The sequence below is a fragment of the Pempheris klunzingeri genome, chromosome 8, assembly GCF_042242105.1.
Source record: "Pempheris klunzingeri isolate RE-2024b chromosome 8, fPemKlu1.hap1, whole genome shotgun sequence".
NCBI lineage: Eukaryota > Metazoa > Chordata > Actinopteri > Acropomatiformes > Pempheridae > Pempheris > Pempheris klunzingeri.
In genome coordinates, this window is record NC_092019.1 from 24,458,994 (window position 1) to 24,481,907 (window position 22,914).

The following is a 22,914-nucleotide window of genomic DNA, read 5'->3' on the forward strand; positions in this document are numbered from 1 at the left end:
CATTACTTACACATCCGTTTTCATTTTTCCCATCAGTGGAACCAATTAAACAATGCTTCCTTAAATTAGTCATTGATTTTTAGCAATGGTGACACTTTACAGAAGGAAATAATAACTTTAAGGGGGTGTTCCTGTTTTATTTTTTTCATTACTGCCAGTCTTGTTAAGGACAGAAGCAATTCACCTACATGAAAAAGTGGCGTCTTAAATTAGCCATTGATTTTTCCTCAGGTGTCACTTTGGTTAAATGCTTTGTGGTTGGGAGTTTTCTCTCCAACCTGGAAATTGACAAGAGTCCATAATCTATTAGTCACACACACACACACACACACACACACACACACACACACACACACATTTGCTTAGTTGTCTACAATGTTTTTCCACTTCTACTAAGTAAATTTATGACCAAAAACTCTTTCCTGCCAAGACAGAAGTGATAAATGTGAAGTCTGACTGTAGGAATCACCACAGGATTTCATTTTCTATTATATGTGAGCGATAGCTAGAGAGGGAACACTGCAGTTCTTAACAACAGCACTTGTGTGTAATGATCAATTAGGTAAAAGTGGTGATAACGTTGTTTTTCAGAACCATTTTATTACAGAATTTTTACTATTGCCGATCTCATTCCACACAAGTGAACCTCCAGAAACAAAATTCAGACTGACCAGATTCTTTTTTTTTTTTTTTTAAAGCTCAAATGGAACAAAAACAAATGAAAAAACAAAGTCAAAATAAAAAGAGAGAAATCCAGCAGGCCATAACTGCAGCTTCTTCTTCTTTTTCTTTTTTTTGAGACTAAAAAATACACTTACAACTTGAAGCAGCAACAAAATGTGCGTTTACCTGATTATACAATGGAACACTATTTTTGTTATAACATGAATTTTTTTCATCACATTATAAAACTCTAAATATTTCTTATACCTTTTTTTTTTTCTTAAAACCAAAAAAAAAAAAGCAACCCTATCGATGGCAAAGCAACGGGTTTGAAGCAAAATATACACCTCATGTTCACCTGGAACAAAACAGAACAAAAACAACAAAATCAGTGAAATATTTGACTTTATGTTTCATTTTTTTTTTTTTTTTTTTTAGCTTTTTATTGTTTAAGCCAATCAAATCACTTCTGTCTTTTTTTTTTTTTTACTCTGGGATGCAAATAATATCCTGAATGTGTCGACTGATTGCTGTTTCCACTTTAGCTGTACATACACTTTCATCTGCTTTTCAATGAAAAACTGAACACCTGTATGACAAAGGAATGACTGCTGCTTTGATGTACTTCAGAATACAAAGGAGAACTGCTGTTTACAGTGAATGAGTTATTTTACAGCGGCCCGTAGCTTTATTGATACCCTAAACACCGGCCGTTCACATGTGATGCAGAGAGAGAGTATTTTCATCCGTACAATCGGAGTGCGTCCTCGTGTGCCGAAGGCTCGTCTTCACTAACCCGCGAGGTTTATCCAGCCGTTGGGAGGATGATCGTTATGTTTACGTCGTTACAGCAAAAACACCTACATGATGAGATCTACAGTTTGATTGGACGAGGGGCAGAGGTCGTTGACAGACAAGAGGTGCTGTGCTCAAACTGGTGGTGAGGCAGTTCTCACTGATGGTCGCTAAATGTCTCTTTTATTATCACATTACGTTTTCAAGTCTATAATCATGTCACTTCACCATAAAAGTATCGTTACAATACGTTGCCAGTATTCACTTAAATGAGCATGAGAGTACAGGATGGCTGTTGGGGGGCGACTAAAGGACAGCCCAACAAAAGTGATCGTCCTTCGACTTGCTGCGCACGAGACCGTTTCCTCTGCAGGGAAGTCCAAGATCCAGTCCTTGGGTGTTCATAGATTGAGTCCTGTCTCACAGGGGCGCCACATGCTCAAAAACATAAGATTAGAAAAAAAAACAAAAAAAACAAAACCAACAAACAGAATGATTCCCACATTAATGTACAAACAGACAGCGGTAAAGCCAACCACATAGCTAGCCCCTGGCAGGTCAACGCCGCGCCGTTCCTGTCCATAAAGTGCACTCTCCATCCCACTGTGCGGCTTGGACGTCAGAAAGAGCAAAAAAGAGGGTGTGTGTGTGTGTCAGAGAGAGAGAGAGAGAGAGAGAGAGAGAGAGAGAGGAAAGGTCCGCTGCTGCATGTGTGTGTTCAGTCTTATTCCCAGAGCGACTATGAATTAGAGGACATGGCAGTCTCAGGTGTATGGACAGAGGAGGCGGGGGAGGGGAGAGAGGAGGTGTGTGTTTGTGTGTGTGGGGCTGGCGTTAATAAACATAGCCCTCGCTGTAGGGGTGCGGCTGGCAGTAGGGCCCCTCCTGTACGTAGGCCATGTTTTCGTCAAAGTGTGACAGCGGCACCGTGTCCTCCTCGTTGATCTGCCGCTCCATGTCTGTCTTCAGCACCGGCCGCTGATTGTCAGGAAACGCCATGGAGAACAAGGCCTCGGGGTCGCACACAAACTTGTAGACGTATCTCTCGCCGGCCACCTGGACGGAGATGGGATGAGATGAGAAATGAGCGGGGCGCTGGAACATGGTCCCAATATTGTGTTTTTAGGCCCTTTTATTTGATAGAGACGGTAAACGGGGAGGGACATTCTCTTGTCTAACACAAAACCTCATCTTTAAAACATGTAGACTCTAACCTCTCTTCCATCTGTTAATATTTATGGGCTAATGTCAAAGTCGATCTGAACGTTGAAGAAGGTGGCTTAGAAGGAAAGCTAAGTGCTGTAATTCTCTGGTTCCCCATTGAGGTTTAACTCAGTCAGCGAGATCAGCTGTGTCCCAGATCTGCACTACAGACCAACTCCGAGCAGGTTTTGAGTGGGTGGTGTACTCGCACTGGGAAATCAACCGAATAAGAACGAAAAAACAAAAACAAAAACGTAATTTCTAGTGTTCACCCACAATGCATTGTGCAAATTAAATAAAGGAGCTGCTCACACGTAGAAAAAATAATTGTTGATGGTGGCGAAACAGCTCCAGGAACACCTCGGAAAACAAAAAACTATGACATTTTTGGAAAAACACTGTGCTGTCTCTTTGTTAAGTAGAACTGTGATGTTTTAAGGTGCAGTTTGATTGACATCTTAAGTTTCAAAACAGGCAAGTGTGCTGATATGTTTTGTATACTGCAAAAACAGTGAAGATACCAAGAAGCAGGAAGTCATCTCTGCGTCATCTCCAATCATCCAAGATCACAGAGGGGAATAACACACTATTTAAGTATAAACTGCACACAAAAAGGGTTCCAGTGCTTCATCAGGTCACCATGTTCGAGATGCTCCACCTCCGTATGTGAGCTGTTGTGGGGAGGGGAGTCAGCACGTGCCCCTCCGTTAACATAGGTGGTATCAGGCTGTTACTGTGTGTATGGGCTCCAAACATGTCCTCACAGTCTGTCCAGCACATAGTAGCAAAGACTGAACAGAGGTTTGGATCTCCTTTAATGTTGTAAATGTACTTTTTACTTTTTATTACACGTTTCTTTTACCTTTTGCATGATTCCCTTCTCGTAGTAGTAGCGCAACGATCGGCTGAGCTTGTCGTAATTCATCGCTGGTCGATTCTTCTGTATCCCCCACCGACGCGCCACCTTCGCACCACACGGATAAAACAACACGGAGACGGAGTCAGTAAACACAAGCAGAGAGCGGGATGCCAAAATGCAGAAGCGTCTGACACGAACACGCACGGTCGACCTGATTTCCTGACAAAGAGTGTTGCGGCAGCTGAAATGCTAAACTAACTTATTAATCCATATTTTCCTAATAACAGTAATTAGAGTGCGTCCAGCCTGAGCAGACCTGACCAGGGATGTGTTCATTAGGAGCTTGTCACACACCCAGCGGAGGAGGCAGCAGATGTTACAGCACCTGTCTACCAGACCACCCACCACCCGGCCTCGCAGTCCAAACCCACAGCCCCACGGTGCTCTCCTCAGCTTCTCCTCTGCAGTATTTACTCTGTTTCTCCTCTCTCCCCTTTCTCTCTGTCTCCTTTTATTCACCTACTTTCGGTTTTCTAGCGTCTCTTCATAAAAAAAAAAAAAAAAAAAAAGAGAACATCAGTGGATGTGCTGTCTTCTCTCACTGACATGCTTCACCTGCCCGGTGAAAAGGGAGAAGCTCCCAGCTAACGTTTGTCTGCAGCGCCCCAGAGCGAGTATGTTTGGTCACCTGATGGCATGAATGGGCCCCCCTGTTAGCTGCAGCTGGCCCGCGCCTCTAGACGCCGTCGGGCTGCGTGGACGGCTGCCAGGTACCCCTCTATCTCCTTCATTCTCCACTCCCACCCCCCGCCTGCGCTTCTGCATCCTCCTCCATCCCCCAGTGAACAGTGAGCAACAGTGACTGAGCCCCACTGAGTGTGATGTGGGCGCCGCACACAGAACCGGCCCCTGTTTCCATTTCAAAAGGCCCAACCGTCAACATGGGTTATATTTTTAGGAATGTGTCCTGTGAAATATTTAGCAGGGGCGGGCCTCAAGGGTCAGCTGGATGGATGTGGTCGAGTACAAGATAAAAAAAAACAAACTATTATGGCAAATGTAGGACTGACAGGACCACCTCAAGATCAGAGAATATTATTCATACATCCTGTATGTGCCTGGGTGTATCACACAACCTGTTTTAGTTTTGTGGAAAATGTAGCTGTGACAGACATTTTCTCTGAGACAGAGCTACAACTAACCATTATTTTCATTTTCAATAATAGTGTTGATTATTTCATATTTAAATGATTATTTTAAAGTATATAAAAAGTGGAAAATGATCATTGTTATTTCCCAGAGCCGAAGCTGACATCTTGAAAATGCTGGTTTTATCAGACCAACAACTCAAAACCTAAAACGTTGATTTGAGCAGCTAGAAATTGCTGATTATTTTCTGGTTAATCAGCTAATGGTTTAGACAATACATGAGGAATCAAAGGAGTCAAATATATGTGTGGAAAAAAAAAAGAATTAGAAGAATTAAATATAAAATTTGAGCTGTTTATTAGTTTCTTGCTTGTATTCTGTGTTTTAGGTGGTTATTATTATAAATATCAAAGATAGTATATGTGACAGATCGTTCACCTCCTCTGGCTCGATGAGCTTGAACTCCATGCCGCGACCGGTCCAGGCAATGAAGTGGGAGTTGGACGGGTCGTCCAGCAGAGCCACCAGGAACTGCCAGAGCTGCAGCGAGCCTCTGCGCTGGTACGACGGGCCCTCCCGGTAGAGGCCCGACTCCTGCTTGATGTCGCCTGCAGGACACATGACACACCATTGCTGTGTGGTTCCTCGACGTGACGACACACGGAGGGGCTTTTCAGCGCAACTACGCAAAAGTACTCATTGCACCCGGGGAGGACTCACCTTCAACCTTTTCAGGCACCACGCAGGTATCGTCGTAGAAATGCCTCACCACTTTGTCAAACATGCAACCTGTAAAACAAGAGGGAAAAGGGGGGGGGGGGGGGTGTTTGATATGATATCCAGCGAGGATCCAAAGTGCACCATCACAACATTCACTCGAATCATCGTGGGTACCTTCAGTCCTGTTAGTGTGAGCCAGATAGCCGTCTTGCCGTAAGTAGACAGAATGGCAGCTAGGCACTTCTGCTGAAAGCCGGGCAAGAATGGGAGAGTGGGTGTTAAAGGGCCCGAAGGCAGCATTAAGAACACTATCTCAGTTATCTGAGAGCAGTCAAAGCCTGTTCACTCAATGCACCACTGGCTCTGATTAAAGAATATGCCCTCCGGCACCGGCATCGCAATGGCTCCCAGCCACAGGCGAGCTCACTATATCACACTGCTAATACACGCTCCGAGCGTCCCCACTCAGAGGAAGATTTACTACCGAATAAAACACGGCGCTCGTGTGAATACACAAGCTGGCATGATGTAAGTTTTGTCATAATGCGAGGGCCCGAGATGAAGCTTTTACACACTCGCTCAGATGAAAACTACACATTCTTGTGGCTGCAGCACGTTAGCTTAATACAGCTATCTTTGTCTTAAAGGCCCTAAAAATGGGATTTTCTCAATCAGGCTCTGAGTTGATTGGCTGAATCCAACACGAATACACAAAAAACAGTTTGGGCAATTTCACGTGAGAGAATTCTGCTTTTCTATTTTTCTCTGAGCTCTTCTAATGGGTTTGAAGTAGGTGGGGCTCAGATGGAGAAAGGAGATGTCACATATTAACCAGTCAAGATTTAGCAAATGTGAGTACGTTTACTCAAGTGCTGCACAATTTTTACTTTGCAGAGTCAAGTTTTGACTTTGAATGCAATCTAGGATCTTTACTTGTTACAGAGTATTTTTGCACTGTGGTATTATTAAGTAAAAGATACGAGTACTACTTTCACCACTCCAAACTTTTTTGCCTATTTCTTGTATATTGTAGCAAGGTAAACTACAAGCCAAGACCTTTCTAATATCCACAGGGGGTTCTCTTTGCCTTATCTTGTCCTAGATTCCCTGATCTTTAGCAGGAACCTTTGTGTTTCTGTATCAAAAATATCATTTTGTTGAAAGATTTTGCTCCTACTGGGTGAGACTTACTTCTGGACAGGAGCCTGTGTTCACTTTACACCGTCCAAATTGATTCATTTACTGTATATGTCAGAACCTCCCACAACACAGACATCACGGTCGTGGCTTGTGATCAGAAAAACGGCCAAACAGGTTACAAAGTGAATGTTCAATAAACAGACCGAGGCCCTTCATTTGGGCCCATAAACATTTCTCTGAACTTCATCAAAGTAATGGGCTTGTAGAGGAAATTGCTGCTAATGAAATTACCAGCTCCCCTCCCATCCTTTCCAACAGGCCTGCTCCAGTCACCAAGCTCCACCGTGGCTGCTAATAAATTCACTCTGATGCTCCGTCATGGATGCACAGTGCAGTACAGTAGTGGACACAACACTGGCAGGACTATTAACCAAAACATGCCCCCTCTGTCTAATCTTTACTGTGTCCTCTGCCCTTTACAGCGTGTTCCGCTGGCTGCTTGTAATGACAGCAAGCTCAGAACTGAACTCTCTTTTACTATAAGTCAGGGAAATCTAACATCCTGACTGGAGTTGAAACAAAAAACTAAAAGCTCAGCCTACCGTCAGAAAACGAATGGACGACAACTTTGTTGATTGATTAAGTGTTTAAAAAAAATGCATCCTGCAAAAATGTCAACCGTTTGCTGGCTCAGTCTTCTAAAATGGGAGACTTTGCTGATTTGTCATCATTAAATATCATTTGGTTTTAGAAGGTCGGCTGCAGAAAACAAATTGAAGACATCACTTTGGTCTACGGGATCATCTTTTGCCCTTTTTAGATAAAATAATTGATAAAAAATCAAATGAAGAGTTTTTGCAATGAAGCCCGTGTTTTCTTCTAAAGTCATTCTGTGCTGTTAATTAGTATTTGGAAGCTACACGGTTGTGAAACTCAACATATCGATGGCACAAACACACCAATAATCAGTGTCTTGGCTTGGCTGTTAGGAACACAAAGACAGTGTAACGTGATGGAGACCCGAGCGAGGCCTACAGTGTTTTTCTAGAACTGGGAAGAGGCTGCTTTTCTCCCTGACTGGTCACACAGACTCTCCTGGGTCCTCTCCGTCCGCCTTGTGAATGAACCCGGCAGTCCGGCGTATGTTCATTCATGCCCTGGTGTAGCCTCGGGCTCTGCAGAGGCCGCGGGCTGATGATTAGGTCCCTTTACTCTCCAACTAAAGGGAGCGGACAGGCGTGGGAGGGCGGATTTTGGATTGTGACCAGGCATCGCCCCCCTCTTTTTCTATTAGAGCACCACAGGAAATGGTGACCGGCGCAGACACCCGGCCCAACCAGATCCCCTGCCCTAATAATGGGCAAATTCAATAAACGCCAGCCCCTCCTCCCATGTCTTCCCTCATTCCTCAAATGATAACGCTCCAGCAGCAAAAAGAGGCTTCATGGCTCTTTCACTCACCAGAGCAGCTCAAGGTGACACACAAACACCCACACAACAGCACTTTTTCAAATCTCTCACCTGAGTCATAGGTGAAGTCCCTCGGCTCCTGCTTGATCATCATGGTGGGGGGGTATGTGTGGGGTAGCGGAGCCCCCATCATGGCAGGGTGCTCGAACAGGGGGTCGGGATACTCCTGCTTGAAGCCTTGAGGAGGGAACGGGATGTTGGGCTCTGACATCTGCCTGTGATAGATGGGCCGACTGTCCCGAGCCATTGTCGGCGGGGAGGGGAACGAGTGGCACGGCTCTGAGAGCTGGCGGCGAAATCTGAGGGGGGGGGGCGCAAAATCAGTGGATTCATTATCAGCCAGAAACTTTATTATGTTTACTGTGACCCTGATGACAATGAATCCCAACAGAGGAGAATATAAAGCATATTACATTATCTGACTTACATAAGTCATTAGATACATAGAAGTTTGTTAAAGACTATGAGAGGTTGTTGAAAATATTATTCATTAATTAATTAATTCATTAGTTGATGAATCTGTTGGTCTACAAAATATCAGAAAATGCTCATCACAAATTCCCGACACCTTCAGATTGTTATTTGTCCAAAAAAAACCCAAATATCCACTTAACTACCACATAAGACAAACTAGACAATTCTTGACAATTTTTGTGTGAAAAAAATGATTAACTGATTATCAAAATAGCTGATTCTTTTTCTGTCAATGGACTGAATAAGCAGTAGTCGAAAGCTCTGAAAGGATCAGATCATTTTGTTGCATGTGCTGTTCCCAAAGGTCAAGAATGAACCTCTGTGCACAAATGACATTAGAAAGGTGACCATTTGACAAAATTAAGCAGGAAAAGCAGAACAGAGAACCTAAAAAACATGAAGTTATTGGTCAAATTTTCCTAAAATACAGTCTCTGATTACAGCAAACTGTGACTATAATGAAAGAAACACAGCTGCTGTACATCCTACTGTATGAACACACTGGTACCAGTGGAAAAGGACTGATCCAGCCATTCTAGCTCATCTGAATAAGAAAGCTCCAGAGGCAGTGGTACCTCCACCCTGGGGGGGTCATGACATGAGTAACAGGACGGGAGAACAGAAAACAAAAATGTGGACCCTCTAGACTTTCCTCTAACGTCTTCTTTTTTCCTTCTGACTTCTAAAATTATTCAACAGGACCAGAAAAAACTGTTGGATATGGTAATAACTCCTAAACACAGTAGAAGCAAGTGATGGGAACTTGTTTTATTTTAAGGAATCACAGGCCAGAAAGCACCACAGCTCTGAGACCAGGGGTTCTACACACAGTCATTTTAGATATTAGTTTTTCAGTATTTTGAGTTTAGTTTTTAGATATAAGCTGCTCCTAATCGCTGCAGTTTGTTGGCTCCTCCCATTGAACATTCACTCAACCAATGAGATTCTACTGTAACAAAAACTCTGTGACCTCATTAGAATCTGTTCTGAGCACCCCCCCCACCCCCCACCCCCCAATGTAAATGGGATGGAAATGTAAAAAGCTGTGGGCTGCAGTACCTGTGGTCCATAGAGTAGGCGCTGTCAGGGAGCGGCTGCGAGGGCGGTATGTGGGTGTAGGTCCTGTCTGGTTTGGGCGTCGGGGCCGCCGTGGGTGAGGCATGATGGAGGGGGGACACAGGGGTGCTACAGGGGGGTGTCACTGGGCTGGAGGGCTTCATTCCTGCAGGCTGCTTCTGCTCATAGGCACTGTGGGAAAACAGGCGGCCATGAGACAAGAACCAAACATGCTTCTGTGGTAGCGCCAGTTAATAAGGCTTTAACCAAACGTGTGCGTCAGATTCTGTCGCTCGTACGCTTTGGGTGTGTGTGTTTCTGTCAAGGACACGTGACCCAAAGGAAAATCCAGATCATATATTATTGCTGCTTAAATTTGGAGGATACTACAGATGAAAAAGAAAAAAAGATATTAGGGAAATTAAAAGAAAAAATAAGGAGAAATCAATAAAAAAAAAAAAACATTGGCTCTTTTATTTTTATTTCAATAATATGGAGCACTGATATGTTAGAAAAAAATGACATCTTCTTTTGTTATTTTACTTTATGTTACTTTACTTTCCAACATTCTGCTGCACCAGAGAGAAACATGGCCGACTGAAACTGTGAGTGTTGCTTTTGCTCTTTTTATCTAAATATCTTTTACTCACTGTGTGATTATGGACCTGTTTTGTTAGCAACAAATTCGTCCTTCCAAAGAGTCCTTTTTCAAATCAAATATGAGCTCAGACACATGCTGACTTGTTTCAATGGATATATTAAGGACCATCTCACCACCTCTTGGCGTACACTGTGGAGGTTTTGATATAAAGTGAAGCCTTGCCAAATGTTAGACTTTGCTTTTTCTGTCACCAGGTGAGCGAATGAATCACACATATGATTCACCACTCATGAAAGACAGTTTTTCAAGACGACTCTCCGCATTCAAGGTCATTATATATGAGCATGCAAGTAAAAACGAATGTCGTGTATTACAAATCAAATCGGTTCAAGTGCATTTAGAAGTGAAAAAATAAAAAATAAATACATTCAACATGACTTTACTTGTGACAAGATGCTTTGAGATGAGAGAAGTCTGCAGTTTCTGGTTCATTTGATTGAAACGTTTAGTAAGTTTCTGCAAAAGTAGTTTTCAGATGAATAAAGAATATAATACATATGTGGGTGAACTATACAAAAAATGTTTTGCAATAATTATTAATTAATTAATAATTAAAAAAAAAACTAAAGTTTATCATTCAACATGCCTGAAATAAACCGATGCTCGGTCACAGTGTGAAACATAAAAAGACTTTGATTTACTTTGCCATACATTTTCATGAAGCTAATAATGGTGGCTGTGCTTTTAATTAGTTTTTTAATGTTGCTGTCCTTCAGAGGGATATTCAAAGTCTGTTGGAAGGACATTCTAGGTGTTCAGTCTGTGTGGTGCGGTGCCCACCTGACGTTGTACGGGCACTTCTCTCCATACTGGAGTTTGAAGGGCCGTTCCTGACTACAGGTGGAGCTCAGCTCTGAACACGGGCTGTGAAGCTCCCTCTTGATCTTCAGCTGCAGTCCGTGGAAAGCCACTGCACCCAGAGAGGAAGAAAGATGGAGAAAAACTAATTAAGATGCTGAGTGACAAAGAACCACCTCCCATCAAATAGTAACTTGTTAGGCATCACATAGTGTGGGCTTCGAGAGCATGTGCAAATGAGGTTTTTTGACAAAGTTGCTGATGTTTTTTTTTTTCTCTTTTTTAGTGTTCAGCATTTTTGCAGCATTTACACTGACTGAAAAATTCACTCAGTCAACTTCAATTATTATTGTTTCTCAGGATTAGCAGTTATTTATGTCAGGTTGAGCCACCACCTCTGACTTCAGGCATACCACATCTTTCACAAAGAACATCAAGAGAGGAAATTAATACTTTACTCTTTATGCTTGTGGTTCTAATCACTGCCTTCATGTACCTGCAGTGGGTGATGTGACTGTCTATTATCCAGCATTTAACCAAGGACAAAGCTGTCTAACACCCTTGTGTGTGTTACAGCATCGACCACATGTAAACAACCAGTGCAGACACCAATGTGTGCACCTGTGTGAATGTGTGTCAGGCTGTCTCCGATTAAGAGAATTCATGACGGACAAATTAGAGTTAAAAGACAAAGCGCCCGTCCACCGATGGATTTGACAACTAAGACCATCACTTATACGAACAACTCACTTCAAATCTCATTTCTTCGGCCTTTTCCTGACAGGGACTCTGTTAGTGAAATATGACAATCATAAAACTGGGTGTGCGGCGATGCTCCTGTAAATGCTCTATCTGCTTTCAGCTGGCTGTCAATACCATCCAGACGACAACAACGGGACTCATTGATCTGAGGGGGGGGGGGCTGTGCTCTCTACCTATGGCCCCACATTGAGCCTGGTGCATCTGAGAGGCTGTTAAGTGCCTGATCAGTCCTGATTAACATCCCATCATCTCGAGTCATGATCAACGCTAATCCAATTGGCTGCGCTTCTGACGAAAACCCAGTCAGTCAGAATGAAGTCAGGCTCGGGTTGCTCTGCCGATCGCCGTCTCACCGCGACGGCACACGAAGCAGCGGCGAAACCAGCCCACAGCTCTCTATCGCACAGGGGAGAGAGTGCAGTCATGGCTGAAGGGGACGGTTTTTGACTGACGTTTCAGACTTTGAGCTAAAAGCAAAGCAAAGCCTGGAATTATGAATAGAAAAAGGAAATCCATCAACTCCTGGTTCAACCAAAGTACAAACAATTAGACATTCGATGACCCAAAAGGCTCAAATCTGTGCTTTGGGAATATTATTGTTTTAAATACAGCCACAGTCAGGAAGGTCTTCAAGGCTACATGAGCTGAGAGAGGAGGATGTTTTGGGGAGTTTTCTCACGGCTGACTGACAGCTGCCGTACGAGCAGGGGTCGATCTGCCAACACCCCATCTGACGCACAGCAGAACCCCTGGGGGACGGGCCACACGGGCCCGGCATGACAAAGCTCAGGGGTTGTTCGCAGCCCTCGCTGGGGGCCTGACCTTTCCAGGTCATCGATCGGAGGTCAAAGAGACACTTCCTGAGGGGAGACCTTTGACGACGCTGGCATGGCAGAGCCTCGTTAAGGGCTTACGGAGTCAAAACAATACCTTAGTTTTGCCTGTTGAAATCACCATCAGTGTCACTTTAATTACCGCCCACAATAAACATACATTTATTTTCTTCTTCTGAGTTTTGCCCTCCGTGACTTCTGGTTTGCAGCTCACCTGATTGTGAAGGCTTCTTGCTTTCATTTAACACGGAATCAACTACATTCACTTTACATAAGAATAGTAATAAAGTAGAGTAATAACTTTAAAAATGCTTTGTTTAACCGTGAGGATCACATCAGCTGTTAACAATGGCCTCACGTGTGCTGCAGCTCAGGGCCTTAAATTAGAAATGGAAATGTCACAATAGATTTCGTCAGTGGGGTGCCAAGGTACACAAATCAATAGCGAGGGCATTGCCTCTGACTAAAACAGAGACTTCCTTTATAGTCCAGAATGTCATGCCCATCACTGCTTGATTGCTCTCATTATCTACATATTGATTAACTGAGATGGTAGGGTGTTAAAAAGAAAAAAGCAGTTAGAACAATTACTGGGTCTATTTTGAATGCAAATGTTTTGTTTTATTTGTGTGCCATTAACTCAAATATTCCGCAATTTTCTTTGGTCTTTGGAGTCTTGAATCAATAGAAATCTGTGCTTTGGGGAAAAAAACAATGTGGTCACATACTGTAAAACACTATTATTATTATTTCTTTTTTTTGCTGTTATACATGTTACAAAAGATTTGGTGATCAAGATTTATTTAATTTTCCTACAAAATGTGGTTCTAATCATTTAATTTTAGCCACCATTTCTCTAGCAGTCTTCTTGGTACATTATCAAAGAACTCTTGGCCCCAAACGTTGTGTATTCTCAGGTACAAATTGTGTGTTTTGGCAGAACCAGAGCCTACGTTTGGCAGATATTTCTCCAGTCCATTCATAAAAAAATACAGGTCTTTTGGCAACAGCGAAAAACCTTCCATTCCATTTTCACCTACTGTAGGTGCTCGCCTTTGCTGTTAAATGATGGAGGCTCAGATCTGCTGGTAACGTGTGGCCTCATTTTACACCTCCTCTACTCCTTCGTTCCCTGCTAAGTTATGCTAATGGTAAGCATCTGTGTTGGAGTTTGAAGACAAAGAAAATTCTCCTTCTCCTCCTCCAGCCTGAGGACACTTTTGCTTCGAGGCCGCTCACATGCTGCTTCTGTGCTGCATGGATGGAGAGTGTGAAGTCGACATTGAGGGCAACTGCCATAGCTTCTCGAGAGGTGATAAATCTGAGGCCATGGAAATATAAAATAACACTTTGGGAAAGGGATTTCAAAAATGATCCAGTCTTTGACACTACAGTACTCCTCAACGCGGTTTCTTTTCTTTTTCTTTGAGCTTTTGTGCTTTTTGTTGTTTTTTTTTTTGTTAATACTCATTCTGTCAACTGAACAGAATAACAAAACATATAAAAATCTAGAAATAATGTTGCTCTACCATTGCCGTAATTTAAGCTGATGTCAAACTACCTGTGCAAAAATCCATTTACGTACAAATAAAAATGAGCTCTTTCAAAACATAGCAAGAGTACCGACTAACATTAGGAGTGCTTTTTCTTTTTTTCTGTCTGAGTTCAACACTTTTTTGTATATTTTAAAGCATTCAGTTTCCAAAGAATGAGAATCTGCATTTCATTAAAAGCCCGTCACAACATTTCATTATGAAAGAAATGCTCTTGTAGCTACACTATTATGGTCTGTTTTGCTAATGCTACCAACTAGTTAGCACAGATAGCAAACACAGGCTTAGCAACACAACTACATAAATGACGCTAACTATGCTACAATCAAAGGCATGCTCAAAATTTAGACTGCAATGGATTTTGTAACGTAGCCAAGTGCCACACTTAAGCCGAATTGTTCAGTAAATATATAAAGATAAAGATAAGATTGCTGTTTATATTTTTCTTATTTTCAACAAATTTCTTGAAAAGATTAAATAAACACAACAGTTCTTTACGTTGTTACGGCCCCAAGCTCACTCATACTGTGATTCTTTAAAAACAGGTCACAAGCATATTGTTTCATTTATTATTAAGGCTATACAAGCTCCTAAAACAGTTAGTTTTTAGCAATGACAACTCAAAGAGGACGATACGATAGATGTGTTGAGAACTATTTTCTGCAGCGGATTTGGGATTGACTCAAAATAAGCTACAGTGTGTTTTCACTGTGATACAGGAACACGTCACCCAGCGCGACGGTGTGAACAGTGCTTGTTAGTAGCATCACTTTACTGTTGGTTTAGGTCTTTTTGTGAGAGAATATAGTATAATACGATTTACTAATTGTACTAAATTACTGCCACCCTTACAGTGCTCGATGTCCTGTTCACCCCCCCCACCCCCACCTCACCCCCTCCAGTCTCCTCTCATGCAACTTTTACCTACATCTCTCTCCATCTCCATCTCTCTATCTCACCGACTGTCCCTCCATCTCTCCACTCGGTGAAACCCATATGGGAGAGCTGCCGGCTGGGATGCCTGCTCGAGCGCCCAACCACGGTGCCCTCACCCTCTCGCCATCTGTTAGTGTCTCTCCAGTCTGCTGCAGGTTTGCCAACAGGACAATTCAGATGGTCAGCAGTCTCCTGCCACCGTGGCCACCCACCCTGGCTACCTCTGAAGGACAACAGGACAGTCTCGGTGACCTCTGGTTCTCTACTGCACGCCACACCACTCCTATATCTTGGATTTAAGGGTAAGCTGATTCACATCCAGGGGTCTGGTTTTTAGTTTTGCTGTTGTGCATTCTGAACAACACTACACCAGGTCAGATGAATGGACAGGGGAATTGAGAGGGAAAATATTTCAATTGTTGTTTACAGCTTCAAAACTATGATTTGCTTGATCTAAGGTTGTCTTTGTTCAGTCTTAGGGAGCAGCAGTTGCAAAAGAAAAAAAAAAATGCCTCTAAACATATACATTTATTGGGAATATTCTATAGACTTTCAGACTATTTTACAACAATGAAAAAACAAATGTTGTAAAATCAGGATGCCACATTTAAAGGCATGTATGAAGTTTGTAACATAAAAAGCAAGACATCCTTTTGAACACATAAAAGTGCTCTCGTCAGCCTGAGCTCCTCAGGTTCGTAGTTTCAAGATGTGGGAGAACTGACGATAAAAAAAAAAAAAAAGAGAGAGAAAACAAAGACCCGCCCCACTTCGGTTATTAATCTAAGCAACCGACAGAAACCTGCTGGAGGATCTCAGCCTGTCATCTGGCTCACTAGGAGTTAAAAGCTTTATGATCTAACTTAATGCCAGACCCATTTCTGCTTAATCTTACCCAAATGTTTTCTTCATCTGCTAAGATCTTACAATCCACTGTGAGACTAAAAGGCTGCCAACGCAAATATCACATGCAACCTTTCCTCTTTGTTCTGGTTAAATATTCTCACTCTGCATTTTGCTCAACTTTGTTTCCAGGTTAAAGGGCGTCGAGGACATGCTGTAGGGAAAGACTCGTTTTTGTGTCTTTTCTCACAGTTTCATGGGCGTTTTGGCTCATCTGAAAGACATGTGCTCGCTCCGGGTCCCACTGAGCTCCACTCACTCCATTTCTGTCCCCACCTTGGCACTACTTCCTCCAGAAGTGGGCCGTGCCAAGTCACCAGTCACCATGTGCAACCACCGTGCACAACCAGGTGAAGTGCAACTAACTACCTCGTCCTTGTTACTGCAAGCGTAGAATCAGCTCAGGTCGGGTGGTGGATTCTTTTCTTTTCTTTTTTTTTTTAACAAACTTTTAGGGAGTATTCTTAGAAACAAAATCCCCACTGAAGATTGAGGAGTGTACCAGAAGGCCAACAAGCCTTCAACTGAAGAGGATAAATGTAGTCCTAACTAATATTACACAGCCTGATTTAGAAAATCTAACCACACTGGATGGTTTGCAGAAAAAGCACTTCGAGGAAAAGGTCATCTGGGGGCATTTTTTTAAAGATTTTATCCCAAAAAAAATTCAAAACAGCCATCATTTGACAGTAGTTTGGCCTCCCTGGATATAAAAATATCACTTCAACCTCCTAAAAAAAATCTGCCACAATATTTTGATGTTTATGCAAATAAATCAGTGCAATAATAGTGGTGGTGAGAGTTACATGAGCAACAGAAGGAAGGAAGAGACAGGTATAAAGACACAGGTAGAGAAGGAGAGAGAGAGAGAGAGAGAGGGAGGGAGGGAGGGAGGGAGAGACACCCCCCCACCCATGCACCTGTCTGCAGACCCGCAAGACTGCTGCATCTCTCCAGAGAGCACTTGTGTGTGCAAAGGTGAGGGTGCTGAGAGACACGGAAAAACACCCACCGCCACATGCACTCTCCCCGAGTACAAACACACCAGTAGAGACAAGTGGGGAACAAAAAAAAAAAAAAAAACACACCACAGATGTTGATACACACCCAAACACGAGCACTAACTCATGCACCAACACACAAAGACAGAGAGAAAGAGCGACGTGGTCTCTTACTCACAGTTTTCAGTCTGGAAGTCTGGAACGAACTGCTCGTCATTGTCGGGAACTTGAGCTGAAGACACAAGCAGAGAAGAAGAAAGGGAATGATTGTCTCTGATGTTGATGGAGAACGCAGCATTGATCACAGCTCTCTACAGTCCAATACCCTCCTCTGGCAAACAGTCTCCTGGGATATTAGCTTGGCCTATCCCAGCATTGTTTGCTTCTGCTGTCGGTTAAAAAGCACAGCTGCGAAAAATATGTTTTACAGGAAATCAGTGCAAGGAGTACTTTGTTGTTTTGGTGCCCGGGTTTATTTTTTTGTTTTAATCTAAAAAAAAAAAATCTCCATCTTATCCTTTTTACTATTATTACATGACAGACAAGAAAAATTACAATTAAGATTTTCCTTTGAAAAAAAAAAATTAAAAAATGAACTCATAAAAAAATGTCACGGATCAAATGGGATTTTACTTGACAAACAATCGCCTTCAGTCGTATTACACAATGGTCCTCAGCAGATGAGGATTAGCCCGTTGTCATGGAACTGCACTTGTTAACGTTACCATTTTCCTGAGCAAGGGCTTTTCATGCTGGCTTGTAAGTGAATTTAAATAAATATCAACTTCACTTTTCTCGTTTCTAGTGCAACAATCTGCTTCCACTGTGTTCTATCGACACGCAGACACTCACATAAAGCAGTTCTTAAAACAGGTTCATTTCTGTGGAAAACAAGTGCACCAGATTCAGATTTAATCATTTGGTCTGAATGAAATCTGATTTCTATAGCTTCATAATATTAATAATAAAAAAATGTCCAGCGAATGCCAGCCTGTGAAGGATTATTATATTTTGCTTTAGGTGACCGTCTATCTCCTAATTCCACTTCCTGAGGTCGCCTTGTCCATTGACTGCTCCGCAGCCTCGGCTCTCACTCCTTGCCAGCAGCCAAACACCCATTGTTACCAGTATCTAATTGGCTTCTTCCCTACTGGTGAATCCACCTGTACCTACCGAGTTAGGTCTGTTCCAAAGCTTCCAGTGCTTCACCTGCGCCTCAAACGCCCCTGCACTCAGGCTAATGCTAAAATAATGAAGCCTGCTCTGCTCCAGCTCCAATTAGGCATGCACATATTTATATCACACATATTTACTCTCTGTGACAGTTCTTCATGTCCCTCAAGTTCCAATCTCTCTGGCGAAAGAAGATTTAAATGTGTCATTAGCACGTCTATTTATACACACAATGAGGTGGATCCTCATTATCACAGGATCAGTAACATGTCTCCACATGACCAGAGATCTTAAAAAAAAAAAAAAAAAAAATCACTGATTTTCTATCTTTGCCACTCTTGATATGATCAGGGATGTTTTTTTTTTCTTTCCAGAGGTGTGAATTGAGGAGAGTAAACAGCGGATCAACAGGAGAAATTGCTCCAAATTTTCCTGCAATGTCAAGCGGGTGAAGAGAACAGCAAACAAAGACACAGAAAAGATTTCACTCAGGATTCTGCTGTAGTGAAAGCTATAAACACTCTGCTGAATGCAAGTCTTTTAAATACAGCTGTATTTTAGCCTGGCTGGTCTGGAAAACAACTTGGGCTACTCGCTGTATTAATCCACTTTGTTGCATTCTTCGCCATGACATGAAAATATGAATAACATATCAATCAAAAGCAGATACAAGGGAAAGGTTTTGCACGATAAATCATAATCAAAAGGCCTCGACACTTTGTCTCTAATCAGATATTTTTCCTTCAGTACTCAAAACCACTTTACTCTAAATCTGCCAAACCACCACAACAGTGGAGAATACTGCAGCGAGGGTAGAGCTCAGAAACAGCTCTCGTCTCCTGATTGCAACACAAACTAACTTGCAGAAACTTCAGAGGACCGAACTCAGAGAGCCACAAAGAGGGGAGAGATGAGAGGCAAAAACAGGACTAAACAAAAGTGAGCGAAGGCAGCAGTGTGTCTGTGTCCAAAAGGAAGTACAGGGCGGATGAGTCACCGGCCTCAGTCTGTGAATGAGCCAGCTGATCCCTGCAACAAACTCCTGGGGAGCACGGCAGAGCTGGAAACCTGCCGCCATTCACAAAACAAAAAAACAAAAAAAAAAAAAACAAAAGAGAAGGACAGAGGGGAGAAAAGGAGGGAGGACGAAAAGGGAGAAGTTGTAAAGTTGAGGCCTGAGCAGGAGAGACTGAATCTGTGACAGCTCTGTGTGCACCGAGGTGGAGTTTTAAACAATTTTAACAGTTTGCCACCAGTGATTTCACAGACAATCGTGCTGTTAGCAAAAAAATAAATAAAAAAATTTTGAAGTGAAAAATCTCCTTAGAATGACACTTTTTTTCCTGGCAAGACATGTACTTAAATAAGTCCAAAAATCCTGGGCGGGGGCGGAGGCAGAAGTGGTTCGTGGGTGCCAGACATATGCCTGTCAGCTGACGGACCCCCTCAACCTCGTCGGAAATTCAGTCTGTCTCTCATAATTCCTCCTCTTGTTCCAATTACCTGAACTAATAAATCTTAGAAATGGGGAGGTATTCCTTTTCATCTTAATGGACAGGAAGTCATTCATTAAATCTACAATCTGGAAGCGTACATCGCCACATTGATCCATGACAGGCAGAACTGTAATCCTTAACAGTAATACCTCTTATCAGCCGCCACCGTCTCTTTTCTCACTTTCTCACTGAAATATTAAAATCGTGTCTTATTCTTTTACACGCCCTGCGGTGTGCGCCGCGCCACCTCATAATCTAACTGCTGCTCACAGTCGGCTCAACTACTCCAATATCTGTTTCAAAGCATACTTTTCATTTTTTAAAAGCTTTGGATAGCACTGCGAGCATTTTCAAATGTGTTAAAGAATAGATGGAGCCTATAAATGATTGAGAGTCTTATTCACCTGTGTGAAGGGTGTGAGCTAAAATTTCTCCAGACACTTTTTCCAGGGGGTGTATTACGATTCCATCCTTATCTTAAAAAAAAAAAGTCTTTCAGTTGATTCAATTATACTGTGCACTTGAGAGTTCTACTTTATAACTAGAATTATGGCTTTACAACCTGAGCTCTGGCTGACAGGTTGAAGCAGACTTTTTATTGCTCCAGTGCTGCAGTACGATACTAAAGCAGAACATCTGAAAATTGCAAATTCTAATTGACTGTGTTACACAAATTAAAACAGCATAACACTTCTTTTTTTTTTTTAAATCACAATTGTGCTTTTTTTTTTTATTTTACAATCGCTGTTGATCTGTTCTCATAATTTGTAATTATCCAAATTTTAAATACAGGATTAAAAAAATAAACCTCACAGTCATTTTACACATTAAAACTGATTTCCCAAAAGCACTGCACTTTTCGCATAAACTTGACAAAGGGGTGTTTTTTTTTTTTTTATAAATGAATGCAAACTTTTAACATGAAATAATTAGATTTCTCTTTTTCCTATAACACTGTGTGAATAAACCAGTATTTGCAGTAATGGGAAGATGCAATCTACCGTTACTATTATTACAAACTTAATTTTTAAATCACCGCTTTGTCCCATTACGAGGGAAAATGCGGGCAATTTGTTTGACTTATCACATTTATATGCATGAAAAAACTAGTTTACATCACCAATTTCAAGCAATTTCGTGCATTTGCTGCACAACTTCTTGCACACACTGCCTGGATTTCTAGTTTGACACTGACAGAGCAAATCAGGAACTACTTTCCCATAACTCTCAAAACGTCCTACTTTTCACTGTAAAACTCTAAAACGCCAAAGTCGCACTCTGACACTCACGGAAACTTTCAGATTGCATGAGGTATTCAAAGCAAGTTACATCTGAGTGAGATGCAAATACAAGAGTCAGGCAAAGAAAGCAGGTGGAACATGCACATGCACATTAAAAAAAAAAAAGAGGAACAGTATTCACCACTAACCAAAACTTCGGTGCTGCAGACACGGTGGAAAGAGGACACTCGCACTTAAATCCTGAAGCATCACGTCTCAGTTAGACCACAATGAGCAAGTCTTGCCATTAGAGAAAAAAATATATTAAAAGGCAAGGAAAATGATAAATATTTTGAAAAAAATCAATTGTCGCTTTGAAAGACTGATTCTGGTGTTTTGGAAGTCTGCGATTAAAAAAAAAATAATTATAGATCCATTCTCTTTTTTTTTGCCGCCAAGACATAAAATTGAAGAAGACAAGGTGGTGGTACAGCTGGAGAAGATAGAGAGGTGTGCAGAGAGGAAGCTGAGAGAGAGAGAGAGAGAGAGAGAGAGCAGATGAGAGAGTGAGTGTGAGAGACAGAGACAGAGAGAGAGAGAGAGAGAGAGCTGGTAGGCTACAGCAGAGCTCTGGTGGAGGTGGAGGTGGTGGTGGTGGTGGTGGTGGCGGCGGCTGGCGTGCAGCGCGTTAGCTCCTGCCAAAAGCAGTAGAGACAGTGAGCGTCGGAGAGCCTTCTCCTGGTAATTTGTGATGACACTCTCTGGGTAGAGCCTCCTCGGTCTCCCTCAAGACCCCTCGCTCACAGTCTCTAATGTATGCATGACACACAAGGTGCCTCTTCCACACAGGCTTTTAATTGGACTGCGACGCTAGGCAAGTAACTCCAGGCAGCTTTTTTCCCCCCTCCTCACAACCCTATCCGTTTTTTTACCCATCTCTCCTCCTTTTTTTCTGCTCGAGATTTAAAACACTCACCTTCTGCAAGCCAAGTCTCCTGCAGCTGACTGAGGTCCTGGAAGAGCTCTGGAGGGGGGAACCGAAGCAGAGAACGAGGCTTGAAGGCAGTTAAAAACACAGTCAAAGCCCAGGAGAGGCATCAGAAACAACTGAGTTCATTATGGCGGGCTGATGTGCTGTCAGAGCCACTGGAGCTCAGTGGGCACGTGTGCGGCTAATAACAAGTCAATTTGTGTCTCTGACCGCTGACAGAGGCTTGTGAGAATCATCACAGGCCGCTGTGTTGTAATTGAGATTCTGTAGTTAGCAGAGCAGGTGGCCACAAACCAATTGAATTTTGCTAAATGTTTAGGAGCCGTGAAATTAACTTCTCCCTCTGCCCTCTGCCTACCTTCAGTGTCCAGAGCCAGGTCGGACTTAATGAATTTTCTCTTTCTGTCATGTGCTGGCCTCTGGCAGCTCCTTGTCTTTTCTTGCAGCTTCTGTGGGGGGGGAAAAAAAAAAAACAAAAAAAAAACAAGAAACACAAATCAATTTATTCTCTTCCTTGCTGGAGTTGTGACTCTGTTGTTGGCTGCAGCTCACGTGCATCTGAGAGAGCAAATGGAAGAGGGTCAATGAGCCACTCATTGATGCCCCCCCACACACTTCTAAAGCCTGAACCCACGCAAAGGCACCTGTGCTCAGATATAATTAAGTAGCTGTAACATGGTGCATAAGCAGTAAGGCTGTGTATAGCAGTGGGCACCTTGTTTAGCTGCTTATCTTTGATGATTAAATGAAACTTAAACGGTCCCTGAGGGAGAAACGAGCGTTGGCAGCAGGAGAGGAGAGAGAAGACAGAGAGGAGATCAGAGCTGAGAGTGTTAGAGGGAAGAGCAGATAATTAGAACAATAAAAGATATTCAAGATTATGTCAAAGATCTGCATCTGTTTTCTGGCTTGCGTCTAGTTTTTTTTTTCTAGTTTTTTTCTCTTCTGGTCAATGCTCACTCACTGTGGAGTTACAATAAGGCACTTGCTGGTCGTGAAATCCATCCATCCTGCAACGCTGTGGCTTTAACTGACGAGCGATCTGCAAAGTCTCAAGT

At 42.6% G+C, this 22,914-nt stretch overlaps 1 protein-coding gene across 4 annotated transcripts; it reads right to left on the minus strand.

Moving 5' to 3' along the window:
• Positions 1-953: 953 nt before the first annotated feature.
• Positions 954-22,914, minus strand: etv1 (ETS variant transcription factor 1). Of its 4 annotated transcripts, none has more exons than XM_070835151.1 (12): positions 22,821-22,914; positions 22,215-22,305; positions 21,842-21,889; positions 17,155-17,208; positions 10,971-11,100; positions 9,533-9,721; positions 8,051-8,298; positions 5,564-5,632; positions 5,390-5,458; positions 5,108-5,277; positions 3,524-3,625; positions 954-2,514 (listed from the first exon to the last, which is right to left on the minus strand). In XM_070835151.1, exons 1-12 carry the CDS (start codon positions 22,863-22,865, stop codon positions 2,293-2,295), a joined length of 1,437 nt encoding a protein of 478 aa, XP_070691252.1. In that variant the 5' UTR covers positions 22,866-22,914; the 3' UTR covers positions 954-2,292. The 4 variants fall into 4 exon arrangements, with proteins under 4 accessions (XP_070691252.1, XP_070691251.1, XP_070691255.1 ...); XM_070835150.1 differs by having other exon boundaries at positions 5,564-5,635; XM_070835154.1 differs by lacking the exons at positions 21,842-21,889; positions 22,215-22,305; positions 22,821-22,914 and adding an exon at positions 21,075-21,355.